The sequence below is a fragment of the Diabrotica virgifera genome, chromosome 1 (genome assembly GCF_917563875.1).
Source record: "Diabrotica virgifera virgifera chromosome 1, PGI_DIABVI_V3a".
Classification (NCBI taxonomy): Eukaryota; Metazoa; Arthropoda; class Insecta; order Coleoptera; family Chrysomelidae; genus Diabrotica; species Diabrotica virgifera.
Window position 1 is genome coordinate 109,219,160 of NC_065443.1, and position 18,431 is coordinate 109,237,590.

General features: G+C 32.9%; 2 protein-coding genes across 2 annotated transcripts in view; both read left to right on the forward strand.

The window, feature by feature from the left end:
- The first annotated feature begins 221 nt into the window (after positions 1-221).
- Positions 222-5,624, forward strand: LOC114326940 (PBAN-type neuropeptides-like). Its single transcript, XM_028275414.1, has 2 exons — positions 222-514; positions 5,412-5,624. The coding sequence occupies exons 1-2, from the start codon at positions 262-264 to the stop codon at positions 5,567-5,569; spliced, it is 411 nt and encodes a 136-aa protein (XP_028131215.1). The 5' UTR covers positions 222-261; the 3' UTR covers positions 5,570-5,624.
- Positions 5,625-11,873: 6,249 nt separating this feature from the next.
- LOC126889883 (cGMP-dependent protein kinase 1-like) overlaps positions 11,874-18,431 on the forward strand; it is a 57,595-nt gene continuing 51,037 nt past the window's right edge. The window contains exon 1 of the mRNA XM_050658593.1: positions 11,874-13,475. Within this exon, the coding sequence (XP_050514550.1) occupies positions 12,183-13,475 (1,293 nt within the window). The 5' untranslated portion in view covers positions 11,874-12,182. The remainder of the gene's footprint in view (positions 13,476-18,431) is intronic.

Consider the following 18,431-nt stretch of genomic DNA (forward strand, 5'->3'; position numbering starts at 1 on the left):
TCCTAGAAATTGAAATCGATGTACTATTTCTATTTTTGGCTGTCAATTGTATTTTGCTCATAAAGTAATAATTTTATTTATTTTATGAATTACATTACATCTTCTCTTTAAATATATATTTATTTCTTATCCTTAAAATACCCGCCTCTGATTTTCCTTACACATCCAGAGAGAACCCTCATTTATCAAAATTCCATGAAATCATATATATACTCAAGACTCGCTCTATTCTCCAGTTATTCCACACTAACCGATCCAACGATGAATATCTCGGTAGGTGTCTCTGTGCTTTTCCTTTTGACACTTTACTTCAAGAATATCACCTCACACGAATTAGAGAAAAGCAAAGAGGATGAAAGCAAATACTCAGCACCCGTTTGGTTCGGACCTAGGGTTGGCAGGAAGAAACGGGGATTTCTCGATGAAGAATACAAGAATATTGATAAACAAGAATTGGAGACTTTATTGGAACTGATCAAGAAGAATCCATGGACCATTATGCTGTTTAGTAATGGTAAGTTACTCAGATTTTTAAATAAATGGCTATTCAAATATTGTTTTTTTTTTATTTACATGTACACCGTTTTAGATTGTTGGGTTTAATATACATATATTAGGCTAATTTTTATTATTTGCCGTATTTGTTATATATAGTATATATGCATCATTTAATCTTCGCTTGTCCACTGCTGGACATAGATCTCCTTCATGATTTTCCATCTGCTTTTATCTTGTGCCTCTGGCATCCGATTCTTATAGCAACGTTTTAGAACGTCAGTTCAACGTGTTGGTGGACGACCTCTACTTCGACAGGCACAGAGGCGTGCTGGAACTTTTCAAGCGGCCCGGTGATTTTATAGAAAAGCGGCCTCCCATTCTCATTTTACCTTCTATTATCAGGATGTTTTATTCGTTATTTATTAAATTAAAAAATATATAAATTATTTTTAAATCAAACATAAAACTTTGAATTCAATGATTTTTTTTTAAATTTGCTATATATTTTTTTATTTAAGAATAAGCAATCGTACAAATAATAAGTAACACGTATGACAATATTGTATGCAGTAAGACAGAAACCATAATTTCCTGAATAAGTATATTATGAATTTGATGTAATTAAGATAAAAGTACAATAAAATTTTGAGAATTTTTCAATTATGTATAAGTTGAATTTCAGTAAATCATATATACAAGAGAGTACAAATACAAGTACAGTGCAAATACTTTAATTTAACAATAATATTTAAAATTTTAATAGCCTTACACCTAAAGGTAGAAAGGCTTAGGAGTAAGTAAGTAAGTAAAATGTTAATACAACGCAATAATCTAAACATTTTTTGCAATTATTTTATAAAATAATTATCTACTTAACTCTCGATCAATAATTTCCGTAGATGAAAGTAGATTTTTGAGCAAATTCGTCGATTATTTCATCAGTTTAAGCTCATGCAAAGCTTTTTTTTCTATAGCCATTAGCATAAAAATGTTTCCAAGTGATCTTGTGTTAAAGTACCTACTTCTTACTTAACAGATTTTTTATGTCTTTCAATGTTGAAAAGCTTCTTTCGCAAGATACTTGTGTCACTGAAAGAGTTAATAAATGTTTATATACTATATTTAAATTTGGATAAGCACACTGATATAAGTTGTACTTATGCAAAACAGCGTAACAGCAAGCTATACCATCTTTTCACTTTTTAGTATCACACGGAGGTGAAGTTTTCACGATATCAACAACATTGTCATTTGTTACTTCATGTTCATTAAGACTTAGATTAATAATATCATCTCATCCCTTATATTTTCTGTCGACTGAACATATTCATCATTAACTCGATGTTATATAATTTCAGTATTTTGCAAAATCCTATTTTTTACTACAATCCATTTATCCGCGAAATCCACGAGTTCTTCTCTAATTGCAGTCGCAGATATGGTAGGATAAAAATTTCTTAATTTTTCAGTAAATGATTTAAATGCCGTTAAAGATATACCATTTCCTATTTTATCAAAATTTGTCTTGATCAAATCGTTTTTCGATATTTCCAATAATTCGGTCAAAAATGTGTAAAACGTTTTTCCATTTTTTATTCTGCAGAGTACCTACATGTTTGAAGGAAATTGGAAAACCATAAATATACATGTATGTATGAAAATAAATATGATCTGTATTAATCTATTTATGTATATAGAGTCTTATTCATTTACTTAAATTGTAATTTACAATGATTAAAAAAAATATGTGAAAATTTTAGTACCTATTTGACCGGCCTCAAGAGGCCGCGGCCTCTCAGTGATTGCACCGATTCATTTATATGGCCAGCACGCCACTGGATAGGCATCCTCTCTTGGTCTCCATTCCAGTATCTCTCTACGGATCGGCATCACCCACTCCTGTGCCCGGATTATGAACACTCGATACGAATCGTATCCGCCATGTTTTACCGTAAGGCGCCACAGTAAAACATGGCGGATACGATTCGTATCGAGTGTTCATAATCCCACTGCTGATCTTCGTCATAGTTGACGGTTTGGGATCTTGTCTCGCAGTGAAACGCCCAACATAGCACGCTTCATCGCACTTTGAGCCACACGGATCTTTTGCACTGTTCTCCTTACCATGGTAAAAGTTTTTGCTGTATTATGTAAAATAATATTGGCATAGCTCACAATAAAATAGATGTACATAATATTAATTCTAGCAGTATTACTGCAAATTGGTTGCGTTGCTTCTTGTTGCGTTTCTTAGTACATTTTCCATCATCATCATTTTCCAAGTTTATTTTACTTTTTCTAACTTGGCTATACCGTATTGATGAAGACAGTCAGAAATATGTATCTACGGTTGTCTTTTTCATTATTATGTATATCTATTTTATTGCGAGCTATGCCGATATCGTTTTACATTATTTAACTATTTACTTGCTAAAATATATCCTTGTTTATTAACTTTTCAGTTCGCTAGCATTCGCATAATGTGACCAAGCCATGTAGCTCTTTGGGCTCGTATTTTTGCCGTCATTCTTGGTTTTACGTACAACCTTATTATTTCTTTATTTGTTCTTCTTCTCAAAATATTCTCTGCCGTCTTTATTCCTTCGAAGATTTTTTTAAGCAACTTTCTTTCCCAGATCTCTAGTTTATTTTCTTCGTGCTGGTTCATAATCTTCATTTCGCTGGCATATATCACTGTGGGTCTGATTACTGTTTAGTAGACTCGCAGTTTAGCTGTTCTTGACATATCTTTTGGTTTCAGTATTGAATGTAGTGACCCTATTGCTCTGCTCCCCAATTAATTTTCTGATTATGACTTTTCATTATTTTCCTTTGTATGTCATAGCTACTCTTAAGTATTCATATTCTGATACGTTTTCAAAACTATAGACAGCCTCTGCTCCTTTTATTTTGATATATTTGCTATTTTTTGTTATTCCCCCTCATTTCATATGTATATATAGTCTCATATTTCATATGTATATATATATGTATATATTTATTGCTAGTTCGTATACTTTTCGCTTCTTCAAATTTCTGGAAAATTTCTTGTAGATATTTTTTTTTGTTGTCGCTAGTACATATCACTACATCATCCGCGTATGCTATGTATTGTTCCTTGAACATAGTCCTGTTTGTGCTCATATTTGATCTTCTTATGACTTATTCTAATACTAGGTTGAACAAATTCGTTGATAGCGGATTTCCTTGCTTTAAACCTCTATTCATTGTGAACTGCCTTGACAAACTTTGTTCTATTGTTACCCTATTTCGCGTGTTCCTAAGCGTCATATTTGCCGTATATAATCAAACTTACATACTATAAATCATTTTATCTTCTTCTTCATGTGCCATAGCATTATTATCTGACGTTGGCGACAGGGCCGTAACTACGATGTTGGGGGCCCCGGGGCAAACGTAATCTGGGGGCCCCCTACCCCCAGCGCCTGGGGGGTTTGGAAAAATGTTTGATATTTAACCCCTTGAAAACGCATTTTCCCTCCTGTGTGAACACCACACTCTCTTCTTTCTTTTTTTTTCAGCATGTCTTGCAATAATTATAAAATTAGCAGCGCTAAATGTATTTGTATATACAGCATCTTCATCTGTATCTGACATTGTGGATGGATCATCAACGAATGCGTTCATACGCTACAATGTAATTGGTCTTACTTTGCAGCGAACGAATAACCAAGCGAACTACCAAGCAAACGTAAATGCACCTTAAGGTGCCTTAAGCAACTGCAATGTGAGCCAAACACAGTCAGTGAAGCTGGTCAGTGTAGTGGTGGGACTGATCCTAATGTGCTAATTCTATCTTACCCTTACCTTTATTTTCAAAATGTGGTACCATGTGGTTCCTTTCACATACCTAGATATGGTCTGGGAAAATTGGTTAAGACAAAGTAGCTGGGCTGGGACCTGGGGCCCCTATTCCGGTTGCATTTTAATTTTTATTTCGCCAAAATATCTAATTTCCTCAGCAACAATTTATATATTTACAAAAGGTCTCGGGGGCCCCAGCTTAGCCCGGGTCCCCTCTTCCAATGGCATTTTAGGTTTTGTTACGCCGAAATAACTAATTTCCTAACTAATAATTTAAATTTTTATGTTACGGTCTCGAGGGTCCCAGCTTAGCTCAGGCCTCAGGGCCCCTGTTCTGTTCCAATTGCATTTTAGTCGAAAAGACTAATTTCCCCAGTGAAAAATTAAGACTTCATGTTACTGTCTTTTTAAAATTGTGTCATTTGAAAATATTTCGTTGATATCGGCTTTTAAATTACATATTTTTATTTTCCTCGTTAAAATCTATGCGCGGCCAACCAAACGGAGGCCTCTGTGGGGCCCCCTTAGCCGGGGGCCCCAGGGCACTGCCCCGGTTGCCCCAATGGTAGTTACAGCCCTGGTTAGCGATCACCATTGCGAAGGCTTCTCGATCTCCTGCAATATGGAATAATTGTAATGCATTTGATATTTGAGTCCATTCACGAATATTTTTTAAGAAACTTGTTTTCTTCCGACACTACTCAGGGCTTCTATTTTGCCTTTAACGATCACTTGTAGTATTTTGTATCGTTTTCCCCTCACGATATGTCCCAGATACATAAGACATTTTCCGGTGTTTAACAGTCTTTAGCAATTCTCTATCTTTGTTGACCTTCCTTAGTACTTCTTCATTAGTTTTTCTTGCTGTCCAGGGTATCTTCAGCATCCGTCTATGAATCCACATTTCCAATGCTTCAATTATGTTCATAATCGATACTTTTACTGTGCACATACTAAAGTACAGACCAAAGATAGCACAACAACTATTCTTTGTCTTAGTTCTAAACTGAGATGATTATTGCAACGAAATGACTTTATCTCTTGATGATCATTTTATACATTTGATTAATTAGGTTTTCAATTTTTAGGAAAGGGTCGCCTTTTGAATTTTAATCCAAAAGAAAGCAGCATAGAAGGACTCAATGAAGACGAAATAACGGAAATAGTCCAAAGGTCCATGTTTGCACCACGACTAGGCAGATCAGCGTTTTTCCCGAGGTTAGGAAGGGACAACGAGATGGAATAATAAGTTTTATATAAAGTAATTTTGCAAAAATTAAATGATATGTTTCATTAAAGAACACGTCGTTTTATTTATTAAAAATGCACAAATTGTAAAATCAATTTTTTATTTGATTTAAAAGCTTTTAATCTGGAATTTTTTTAAAGAAGGATTGAAACCGCTTTAAAAATTATTTTGACTCCTGTCAATCCTTCATAGCCTGTAGGTACTTGGGTTTTTGACCATTTGGAGAAACTTCGATAACGAAGCGAAGGGTCAAAAATCGAGGCCTTACTTTTTCTTTAGCGATACCTTACTTTTTCTTTAGCGATACTTTGTCATAGTAGTACTTGTGATTGGACAGAGTTTGTTTGTGTATTGACAGCGAAAATGACGGGACGTGTTTTAGATATAAATCAAGTAGGTAATATGGCAAATGGCAAAATGGTAAAAGTAAGGCAATAACAAGGATGATGAGAAATGCCAATCATTTGCAAGATAGTGTTGAATTGTTTAATTTATCTGTGTCCTCGTTCAGTAATACACATAGTTTCAAACTTTATGCATCACCTAAAATTATGCTCATTGTCATAGTTGATTTTTTCATGAACAGATTAACGGATTCCGCTAATTTTTTAATTATTTTAGATTTTTTTTTGGGCAAAGGTTTACTCAAACTTCTTTTTTGTACTTATAGTGGGTTGAAGAAAAGCTATGGTTTTCTTACGTTAAGTTTGAGACACCCTGTAGGGAGGACAAAGTACAAGTGTGAGTATGCATTAAAATAGTTACACGAGCGGGACACCCTCAAAAAAGCGCTTAGTTTTCGAGATACTGACCACGGAGGGGTGAATGGCTAATTTTATTCATACTTTATATTTTCGAGGGTGCTGAAGAAGTTTATTTTGAATTTTATGCAAGGGAACATTGTCAAAATCGCAATTTTATCCTAAAAATTAAAAAAAAAAATTAAATCACGTTTTTTTGCGTTTACCTCGCTACAACTCTGTTCGATTTTAATATTTTTTTCTGAAATTCTTATAGTACATAGCTCTAACATTTCTGAAGACAACGGTACCTGTTTCAAGCTTTTATTCTTATCCAGATAAAGGTTATGAATTTTTCAAAGGAAAATTTGCGGATTTGTGCATTGCAAAGTTTAATTACAAAAGTTGTGTGACGAAGTTTTAAATTTAGCTTCTTAATCACGTTTATGTTAAAGTAGAGAGTACAAAGAAGTTTTCTGGTAAGTTTTAGATCCAAATATTTTATAGAAAAAAAAATAGTGCAACTTTTAATGTCGACATTAGAAATCCCCAATATAACGCTTATTTTTCGAGATACTGACCATGGGTGGAGAATGGCTAATTTTGGTCTTAGATTATGTTTTTGACCGTGATGAAAACGCAAATGAAATTTATTTTAAATTTTAGGTGGGGGAATATTGTCAAAATTGCAATTGTACCCTAAAAATAAAAAAAATTAAATCACGTTTTTTTGCGTTTAGCTCGCTACAACTCTGGTCCGTTTTAATATTTTTTTCTTAAGTTTGTACACTATATATCGCTCACTTTTTTAAAGAAAATGGTTTCTGCTTTAAGCTTTTAGTCTTATTCTAGTAAAATTTATGAATCTTTGAAAGTACAAGGTGCAGATTCGTGAATTGCAAAGTTTAATCGCAAAATTTGACTGACAAAATTTAAAATATAGATTTTAAATCAAATTCAAAAATAAAACATGAGTACAAAGAAGTTTTCTGGAAAGTTTTGGATCAAAATGTTTTATAGAAAACAAATGGTGCAACGTTTAACATCTACGTTATAAATCCCCAAAATAACGCTAATTTTTCGAGATACTGAGCATTAGTGGTGAATGGCTGATTTTGGTCTTACTTTATGTTTTTGATGGTGCTGAAAACGAAAATCAAGTTTATTTTGAATTTTAGGTGGGAGAAAATTGTCAAAATCGCAATTTAGCCCTAAAAATAAAAAAAAGTTAAACCACGTTTTTCTTAAAATTAAAAGTTGCATCATATTTTTTCTATAACACATCTAAACCTAAAATTCCCCATAAAACTTCTTTGAACTCTATGGTTTAACATAAACGTAATCAAATAGATAAACTTTAAATTTTGTCTCTTAATTTTTGCGATTTAACTCTGCTATTCACGAATCTGCATCTTTTATTTTTAAAAATTTATAACTTTTATAAAAAAAAAGACTGAAAGACTAACTACAGTTACTTTCATAGTCTTCACAAAGGTAAGAAATATATGCCGTAGAAATTTTAGAAAAAAATATTAAAACGGAACAGAGTTGTAGCGAGTTAAACGAAATAATTTGTCACTTCACTTTTTTTTTTCATTTTAGGTTAAAATTGCGATTTTGACAATGTTCCGTCACATAAAATTCAAAATAAACCTCTTTTTCATTGTCAGCACCATCGAAAACATAAAATAAGACCAAAATTAGCCATTCACTACCCATGGTCAGTATCTCGAAAAATAAGCGTTATTTTGGAGATGTATAACGTCTATATTAAAAGTTGCGCCATTTTTTTTTTATTAAACATTTGTAAGAAAAACTTTTCAGAAAACTTCTTTGTACTCTATGTTTTAAAATAAACGTGATTAATAAGATAAATTTTAAATTTTGCCCTTTTAACTTTTGCGATTAAACTTTGCAGTTCCCGAATCTGCACCTTGTACTTTAAAAAATTCATAACTTTTACTAGAATAAGACTCAAATCTTGAAATAGATACCGTTGTCTTCAAAAAAGTGAGCGACATATAGTGTACAAACCTTAGACAAAAATATTAAAATTCACCAGAGTTGTAGTGAGTTAAACGCAAAAAAACGTGATTTAATTTTTTTTTATTTTTATGGTAAAATTGCGATTTTGACAATATTCCCCCACGTAAAATTTAAAATAAATTTCATTTTCGTTTTCAGCACCGTCAAAAACATAATTTTAGAACAAAATTAGCCATTCACCACCTATGGTCAGTATCTCGAAAAATAACCGTTATATTGGGGATTTCTAATGTCGATAATAAAAGTTGCACTATTTTTTTTGCTATAAAACCTTTTGATCTAAAATTTTCCAGAAAACATTTATGTACTCTCCATTTTAACATAAACGTGATTAAAAGGCTAAATTTTAAATTTCGTCACTCAACTTTTGCGATTAAACTTTGCAATGCACAAATCCGCACCTTTTTCTTTGAAAAATTCATAACCTTTATCAGAATAAGAATTAAAGCTTCAAATAGGTACCGTTGTCTTAAGAAATGTTAGAGCTATTTACTGTAAAAATTTCAGAAAAAAATATTAAAATTGAACAGAGTTGTAGCGAGGTAAACCCAAAAAAACGTGATTTCTTTTTTTATTTTTAGGTTAAAATTGCGATTTTGACAATGTTCCCCCACATAAAATTCTTCTATAATGAAATAACTTCATTTTCGTTTTCAGCACCTTCAAAAATATAAATTGTGAATAAAATTAGCCATTCACCTCTCCGTGGTCAGTACCTGGGCATTTTAGGGGTATCTCCCGCTCGCTTACGTATTATATATAGTCTTATGTTTTATGAACATTTTGTTTTTTTGAATGTCCCTGATATCTTTAGAAACAAAAAATAGACGGTTTTATTCTTTAACATGTATTTTAACTGAAACAAAAGTTTGAGACACCCTGTAGGGAGGAATAGGTACAAAGGTCGGTATATATTGAAGTTATGTGTTAGTCTCATATTTTTTTACACTTTATTTTTTTAGTTTCTCTAATATCTTTAATAACAAAGAAACTAGGTGGGTTTACTCTTTAATATGTGTGATACGACATGCGATACGTGAGGAGGCCATGCCTTATCATACCACTAAGGTGAAAATGTTCAATGATATCTATGACACAGAAAATATCCCAAAAGATTGGCTAGTTTCAGAATTTATTACCTTACCAAAGAAACAGGGAGCAAAAAAGTGCGTAGAATATAGGCTAATAAGTCTAATGAGCCATACATTAAAACTTTTTCTTAAAATTATACATCGTAGAATATACAAGCTATGCGAAGAGAGAATACAAGACACACAAATTGGATTCATGAAAGGCGTAGGTACAAGAGATGCACTGTTTAGTCTACAGGTTTTATTTCAAAGATGCAGAGATATGACTTGCGATTTTTACACCTGCTTTGTGGATTACAAAAAAGCATTTGATACAGTTCAACACCGAAAAATGATGGATGTTCTAACAAAAGCCCAAATGGATGATAAAGACCGACGTATAATGCAAAATTTATACTGGAACCAATCAGCCACAATAAGAACGAATCTTGGAGGTGAACCAACGGAAGTGATCCAGATTCTACGAGGCGTTAGGCAAGGTTGTATACTTTCACCTATATTATTTAACCTATATTCAGAGGAAATATTTAGTGAAGCCTTGGAAAATTGCGAACATGGAATACTTCTAAATGGAGAACGCCTAAACAACATCCGCTATGCAGACGACACCGTTATTTTTGCAGACAGTTTGGACAGCTTACAGCAACTAATAAACAAAGTAAATAAAGTAAGTGAAAGATTTGGACTTCAAGTAAATATATCAAAAACTAAATTTATGATCATCAGCAAAAATAAAATTAGAGACGCCCAACTACTTATCAATAATACACCAGTGGACCGAGTAAAACAGTATAACTATCTTGGAACAATAGTAAACGAACAATGGGATCACTCACAAGAAATAAAATATAGAATAGAGAAGGCTAGGAGTGCATTCAATAACATGGCCAAACTCTTTAACAGCCACAACCTTAATCTGGAGATAAAAATAAGGCTACTGCGATGTTATAGCTTCTCAATATTGTATTACGGAGTTGAATCCTGGACACTCACTGAAGCAATGGAGAAAAAACTTGAAGCCTTCGAGATGTGGCTATACAGGCGAATCCTAAGGATATCATGGACGGACAAGATAACCAACGAGACCGTATTACGAAGAGTGGGTAAAGAAAGAGAGGTGATGTATACCATTAAAAGGAGAAAGTTAGAATATGTCGGACACATAATGAGAAACGGCACTAAATACAGATTACTGAAGGTAATCCTTCAAGGTAAAGTATTAGGAAAGCGAGGAATTGGGAGAAGAATAGGCACTAAAAGAAGAAGAAGAAGATGAAATTATTTCCTATATCTAGTGCGAAAGGAACTGTTCAAAGAAAGAAAATCTGTGCAATGGACCTCTCGGTATTTAAAGAGCCTCCACAAAGACACCAAATCCGTACTTACCCTCAAGGAAATTCCACCTCCATACATCACCATACCCCTCACTTGGTCGAAAAATAACTCTTTAGGTGTCGACCAGAATTGTTATCGTTATACGCCTTTCTGTTTTTAAAGGTTTGTTAACTGTCAATTTAGTTTTGTTTCAGTTAAAACAGGTCATGTTAAAGAATAAACCCGTATATTTTCCTTGCTTCTAAAGATATCAGGGACATTCAAACAACAAAATGTTCACAAAACATAAGACTACAATACGATTTCAATGTTTACCCACACTTATACCTTGTCTTCCCTACAGGGTGTCTCAAACTTAACATCAGAAAACGTATCTTTTTTTCCACCCGGTATAAGTTCAAAAAAGAAGTTTGAGTAAGCCTTTGCTCAACTGTATAAATACCAAAGAAAAATCTAAAATAATAAAAAAATTAGCGGAATCGGTTAATCTGTCCATGAAAAATTCAACTATGAAAATGAGCATACTTTTAGGTGATGCATAACTTTTGAAACTACGTTTAGTTTGAAGAAATTAAGACACTAATGTTATTAATATGTACTGTAAAAAATTGCATGGAATGTAAGTTTTTTGGTGCATTATTAAATTAATAAGTTAATAGATATAGATTAAAATTATATTAAGATTATAGAATAAAAATTGCTAGAATTGTGCTAAGAATCTCCTAATTAGTCCTTAGATATCATAAGAAGTAAACCTTTATTGGTGTTTATCTCAACATGTATAAAATGTGACATTCAGAAATTCAGAAGAAGATTCCTCTTTTGATGCTTCTGTCTAAGTCTTCTATCCTCCTTCGTTCAATCTAGGTACTTCAATATTACTTATGTCATCCAACCATTTTAAAGAAATTTTAAATATCTTTGATTTTTTGGATCGAATTTAATAACATCAGGTATAATATGACAAAGAAATACAAATGGGACAATCTGTACGTATTTTTAAGAGTTTACATGATAAGAATCTGTTATTTTTATAGAAAATACATAATTCCATACACGTTATCAAAAGCAATAATTCATCATCATTTTAAAATTATCTCGAGTTTCACAATATCTAAGATTTCTTTATCAGATGTCTCCTCGTAATATTCAATTGTGATTTTAATTTCTCACTGAAATTTGTAATTTATCTTTTTACTGTAAGAAGTATAGTTTAGTGTATGAACAGCAGATTATAGTTTCGTTTGTTAAAAACCTCAACTTCATAATATATTTGATAGACATTCTTTATATTTCCTGTAGTAGTGAAGTGTTTTCAGAATGATTATCTTATCTTGTGGTACGTAATAAAGTGATTCTTACCCCAACTAGTGACGTTTACCGTCATTTTGTGGCAAAATGGTATTTTGTTTTTGTATGCGGCGAGGCTGCTTCAGCCGAACATTAGTGATAAATTCTAATACCAAAGAGTTTAACATCAAAGACAATAAAACTGGCGATCTAGCAAGAGACAGAATAGTGACCCTTCCGGAAATAAAACTAAGAAAAAAAGATGAACAAAACGGCTCTGCGGGAACTGTACCTCGACAAAACTCCGGATCGAATGATAATGAAATAACTTCTACCCATCAAGATCAGCATGCAAGGCCTCAATTTTCTACTACTGCAGGAGTTAAGGAGACGAATCCAGAAATAACTGCCATAAGAAGAGACAGTTTAACACAAAAGACAACAAATAATATAAGTAGTTCGCAAAATAATGAAATATTTTCTTCCCATCAAGATCAGAATGCAAGGCCTCAATTTTCTAATACTGCAGGAGTTCAGGAGACCAATAAACAAACAACTGCCACAACAAGGAACAGTTTAACACAAAAGACAACAAATATTATAAGTAGTTCGCAAAATAATGAAATATCTTCTTCCCATCAAGATGAGCATACAAGGTCTCAATTTTCTACAACTGCAGGTGTTCAGGAGACCAGTGAACAAACAGCTGCTACAAGAAGACCCAGTTTAACAAAAAAGGCAACAAATAATATAAGTAGTTCGCAAGATAATGAAATATATTCTACCCATCAAGATGAGCATACAATGTCTCAATTTTCTACTACTGCAGGAGTGCAGGAAACTAATCAACAAACAGCTGCTACAAGAAGACACAGTTTAACACAAAAGGCAACAAATAATATAAGTAGTTCGCAAGATAATGGAAAATCTTCACCCTCAGTTATTTCAACGATAACACAGCACCAAGAAGACCAGATATCCTCATCAAAAACTCAAAACTCGGAATATTTGACCAAGAGTAATTCTGAGGAGGATATGTACTCATCAAGGCTGCAACACGCTAAAATAGAAACAATAACTCAGCCTCAGGAACAGATCTACTCGTCAGGAGAACAAAACTTCAATACAGAAAAAGCAAGAATTATTGAAAAAGGAAAAACTAGTGATCGCAGTTCCGGAAATGCAGCTGTATTGATTAATCAAGAAAAACCCAAACCCAAGTCAGCTTTAAAGAAAGATAAAGCACCCCCTGTACCTGTTTCTAATAGGCCTGTGAGCCCTACTCCCCCAACTAGATCTAGTACCCATCAAAATGGGGAACCAGCTGATGATGGTAAAATTTATTCAACTTATGGCGAAACTACTTCTCCCAAGCGAAGTCTTGACTTGGATACTCCAAAAGTAAGTACAAATTTTAAAAGATTAATTATTTTGCTACTAATATTCTGGTAATCTCTTGGCGCCAAAGTTTTGCTCTTAAGAGGCTACAGTAGCGCTTCATCAAAACGGAAAACGCGTTCCAAGATTGCGGCTTTAAGTTTGAATATTTTGTCGAGATATTTGGCACACAAATTCTTAATATAGTAAAGAATGGCGGTACAGAGCACAATTTGAGAAATATTAATATGTGGAAATTACTCTACAACTAAATACAATATTAAAAAACGAGCCTGTATCGCCACTAAGAAGAACAAAAAAATACACTTTCTTCAAATAAACTTTTTTATTCCATGCCTAGATTTCGTGTCATATTGGAACTACTAAAAATTTTTATCTCTAACAAGAAATTGAACATATTATAACTAAATAACTGAGTAGTCAACATAACATAGAGAAATAGTCACTGCCATTTTGACAAAACTTCGTTTAGTTACAAGTGTAACTGGTATCGATATCTGATAAGTGCAGTAGTGTCTTATTTTAAGAATTATTTAGTGTTAATCCATAGGGAAGTATTATTGATTATTTTATAACTAATTTATTATATTTTTGTGTAATAGAACTAAGTTGTTGGACTATTTGAAAAAATAGATTATTGTTAATTGTGAGTTTTACTTATAGATAAGTACATTTACTTAAAAATATTTAGAATTCTAATGCAAGTATATAAAGTTTTAAGAGGATTTTTATTTTAAAAATATTATCAATAGTTAAAAAAAATGGGAAAAACTAATTTAAAGTTCTATTTAAAAAAAGGGTTGAAACTAGTTAGAGTGCTTTTGGCGTGCTATGAATTAAATAAAATAAGACGGCTCTTGTTTCGCTTTACAACGAAATGACTATTTATTATTGCTTTATTATTATTATTATTATTACCTATGTTTACATACAATTTTCACCCATTTTGGTTTATTTTTATAAATATTTATTTAATATAGTCTATTTTTAAACCAAAGGACTAATTCAAATTTCCCGCTCCGTAAAGCTTGTTTGTAATTGGCACTTTTGGCACGAATGACATTTATAAAATTTTGACACTATTGGCATTTTATAGGTTAATTAAGTTATATCATCGATTTTTTGTATTTTCTGCGTTATGCCTTTAATTTGTAGATTTTTAGTCTTCTTTTATATAAAATACAGTTGTTTTTAGAACTCTTTAGCGACGTATTATTATAATATAATATTTAAGGATTATCTACTGTTGAAGTCCGACATGATCAACCAAAAAAGAAGATGTATTTGGTGATATTTCTGGTGATTTTCTTGGGTGTGAATCTATCTTTTTAGTTTACTCCTCTTGGTTTAAAAACAAAGCTTAATAATAAAATTGTTTTTTAAATTACTTCCATTTAGCGCGCCTATGTGTATTATGTCAAAATATTGATTTTAGACAATGTCAAATATTACCACTGTTGCCAAAGTTTCGCAGAACTTTCGAAAAATGGTATGATACTATCTCCCGAAGTTATATTGATGACGCGCTACTGTATGCTCTTAACTACTATATTTAATGGGGATAAACCACAATTTTAATTTCAAATACTTTATATTTGATGTTATTACCGCCACCTCGGAAATCCTTCTGAACATACAATTTCAAAAATTATTTTGTTAAATGTTATGTTCATATCAGATTAGCCAGATCAGAGTTTGGTTGTAATGACCGGCGGGAGAACTTTCGACACCAAATTGTGTTTGTACCTGGGGTAATCGAAGGGTCAAATTTAATTATAGGAAATTTTGACACCGCGCCTAAAGCAGGCAGCTACCTATGTAATTAATTGGGTTTTCCCAATATTTATTGTCACTTATGTGTACTTGTGACTATATTTCCAGGAAAATTATTCAGTTTTAATTTATTTCTGGTTTGACGTTGACTTGTGCACGTATACGAATATTTTAAAAATGAGTTTAATAAAAAGGTCCCGTGGTCCAGATTTATTAGTGGTGGAGCATCATTCGTTCTCAAAACAGAAAGTGTTAAAAAGTGGTGAGATATTTTGGCGTTGCATCCAAAGAAACCATAAGTGTTCCGCAAAAGTGTTTACAATAGGCAGTGATGACCTCACCATCACAAGAAGTGATTTGATTCATAATCATGAAGCCGATCCAAAAAAGCTTGAATTAGAGGTAGTAACCAATGTATGTAAAAGAAAAGCCGAAGAGGACATAGCAGAAAAGCCTGCCAAAATTACAAGAACTGCTGTTGTTGAGTGTGATGCCAATTTGCTGGCGGTTCCTGATATGGTGAGCATAAGAAAGAACATTTACAACTGTAGCCGTAAATTGTCACCAGGTCTGTTACCAAGAAGCATATCAGAAGTCCATAACGCGGTTAGTAATTATTCTGCTAAAACCTATCGCAATGAAAGTTTTTTGTTTTTAAATCACCCTGAATTGAATATAATATGTAATTGTATTTTCATGCAAAACAAATTTTCGTTTGTTGTGTCAATTAAAAATTTTGTATATGGATGGTACATTTTCATACAGTACCAAATTTTTTCTCCAATTATTTACTCTCAATTTTCTCCAATTCATAGCTTGGAAAATGCTCATTATGTTTGTTTACATACTGTTTGTTGAAGGAAAAATTGTGGTAGGGGAGCCCAAGCGGGGATTTTGCAGTTACTCGAGCGCGTCAGATTATTACATGGGGAGAAACCTTGTATCCTAAAAATGTACCTCTACCATATATTGGTTCTTAATGCAAGGAAATTCGTTGAGGGGGACCGAAAAAAAAAATCTATCCTTAGAAAAACTCGAAATCGTCAGATTAAGATGAGGTAAGTTAAGTAATACATACAAAACAGTGTATATTTCAAAACTCTGACGATTTGAACGGGGCGTAAGGAAATGGATGAGTCCCAAAGCTTCACAAGAAAAAAGCTGTGATGTTGGGGGTTGCTGGACGAAGACACTCCCGAACAAACAAACTTAAACTTTCTACATATCTTTATTCTTACAAGGTTAAAGGTACAGTTACAACTACGTCGACCGACATTATAGTTAGGATAGGTCAAGGTGACCCATATCTCGGTAACTATATCCCCTGACCACGCGCCAGCAGAGTTCAGCGAACACACTGATACAACAATGAATGTCTCAGGTACTCGACCTTCCCACTTATATCTTATTATATTAAAAACAATGCCCATATGTATTACCATATATGGTTATGCTATACGTATTTCAATAATGACGTGTGCTGTGTTTGCAGTCTTGCGAATGAGTTGAATACTTTGAACTTTGCTACTATCGTAATAAATTATACAAATTGCAACTATAATATTGACCTTATTCTTATAACAAATAAATTAGGAAAATTCCGTGAGGGTTGTCGTGTACCATCACATCTCTCTGGGCGGGGAAAAGATGAAAGGGAATTTCAGTAACAATTTCCTTTCATCTCTATTTTATATTATTTATGCTGACTGACGTCTCTCCTTTATAAGAAAATTAAACAAACATATTAAAGAAAATGAGAAAAGAAAAAAAATGAGATATATAAATATTTACACTGAACCTTAAGTACTAGTAAAAGTCTTATGGTGGACTATTATTACACTTTTACACTATAACACTTTTCAGTACTTATTCTTTTTATATATTATACAGCTTAACGTTATTCTTATGTATGACTACTTGTTTACCCTTTTTCTCAATAATTACGTTAGGCGTTTCATCTTTAATTACGGTATATGGACCCGAAAACAAACAGTTAAGTTTTGTGTTTGGCTCCTTTTTTATTAATACCTTATCTCCTGGTTTATAAGTTATTTTACTCGTTTTGGCATCATATATTTTTTTTTTGCTGTGTTTTGTATGTGTTAGTGTTTCTCTGGCCTCCTTTGCGGCTACTTGTAGTCTGTATTTCAGTTCCATGGGATAGTCGTCAAAATTATACAGGGGTTCTATTTCGTTTTGAACATTTGTCGGCAGTCTACATATTTTTCCGAACACTAATTCGAACGGAGTATAACCCGTTGCTGAGTGTACTGAAATGTTATACGAAAAACAGAAATATTGCACCCATGTACTCCAATTTGTAGGGAATTTTGATAGTTGTATCCTAAGGTACGCATTTAAATGTTTGTGAGTATTTTCTAAAGCTCCTATTGTTTCGTGGTGATATGCTGTTGAGTTTAGTTTCTCTATTTGCAATAATGAGCATGTTTCCTTAAATGTTCTTGCCATAAACTCTGAGCCTTGGTCTGTGACTATTTTTCTGGGTACTCCATACCTCAGAATAAAATTTTCTACCAATGCCTTGGCTACTGTTTCGGCTTCTTTGTTCTTTATTACATATCCTTCTATGTATTTACTTAGCTCACATTGCAGTGTCAATATATATCTATTCCCACTGTCATCCATCTCAAATGGTCCTACTAGATCTATAAATATTGTGTCGAATGCGCAGGTGGCAGTCGATGTGATAGTTAGAGGTTGTTTGGTTATGATAGAATGCTTATGTCTTTGACAATCGTCGCATCTCTTCACAAATTCCTCGATATCTTTTCGTAAACTATTCCAAAAATAATATTTCCTTATATTTTTGTACATTCTATTTATTCCGGCATGCCCTCCTGTTGGTAACATGTGAAAATCATTAATTATAATTCTTCTTAATTTTTTATCTGCTATATTCTGTTTGTCTTGTACTATACATATTTTGATATCTCTTTCTTTAAATATTTTAGGATCCTTTCTTATCTCTTCAATAATTGGCTGATTCTTATTATTCTTTACTAGTACTAGTTCCTTTATATTCTTTTGTGCGCACATTTGAATCAAGGCTCTCAACGATGCTCGTAGCGCAGACGTTGATCGAGGTTCTTGATATGTCGAGTTTCTCAACGACGCTCGTAGTGCAGACGTTGATCGAAAATCTCGAATCAGATAAATAATATCGTC

Bases quoted from the DNA above. Each gene is read 5' to 3' on its own strand.
- LOC114326940 (XM_028275414.1), top strand. From the start codon at position 262: ATGAATATCTCGGTAGGTGTCTCTGTGCTTTTCCTTTTGACACTTTAC. The intron at 515-5,411 runs GTAAGTTACTCA...TTCAATTTTTAG, and splicing joins CATTATGCTGTTTAGTAATG to GAAAGGGTCGCCTTTTGAAT.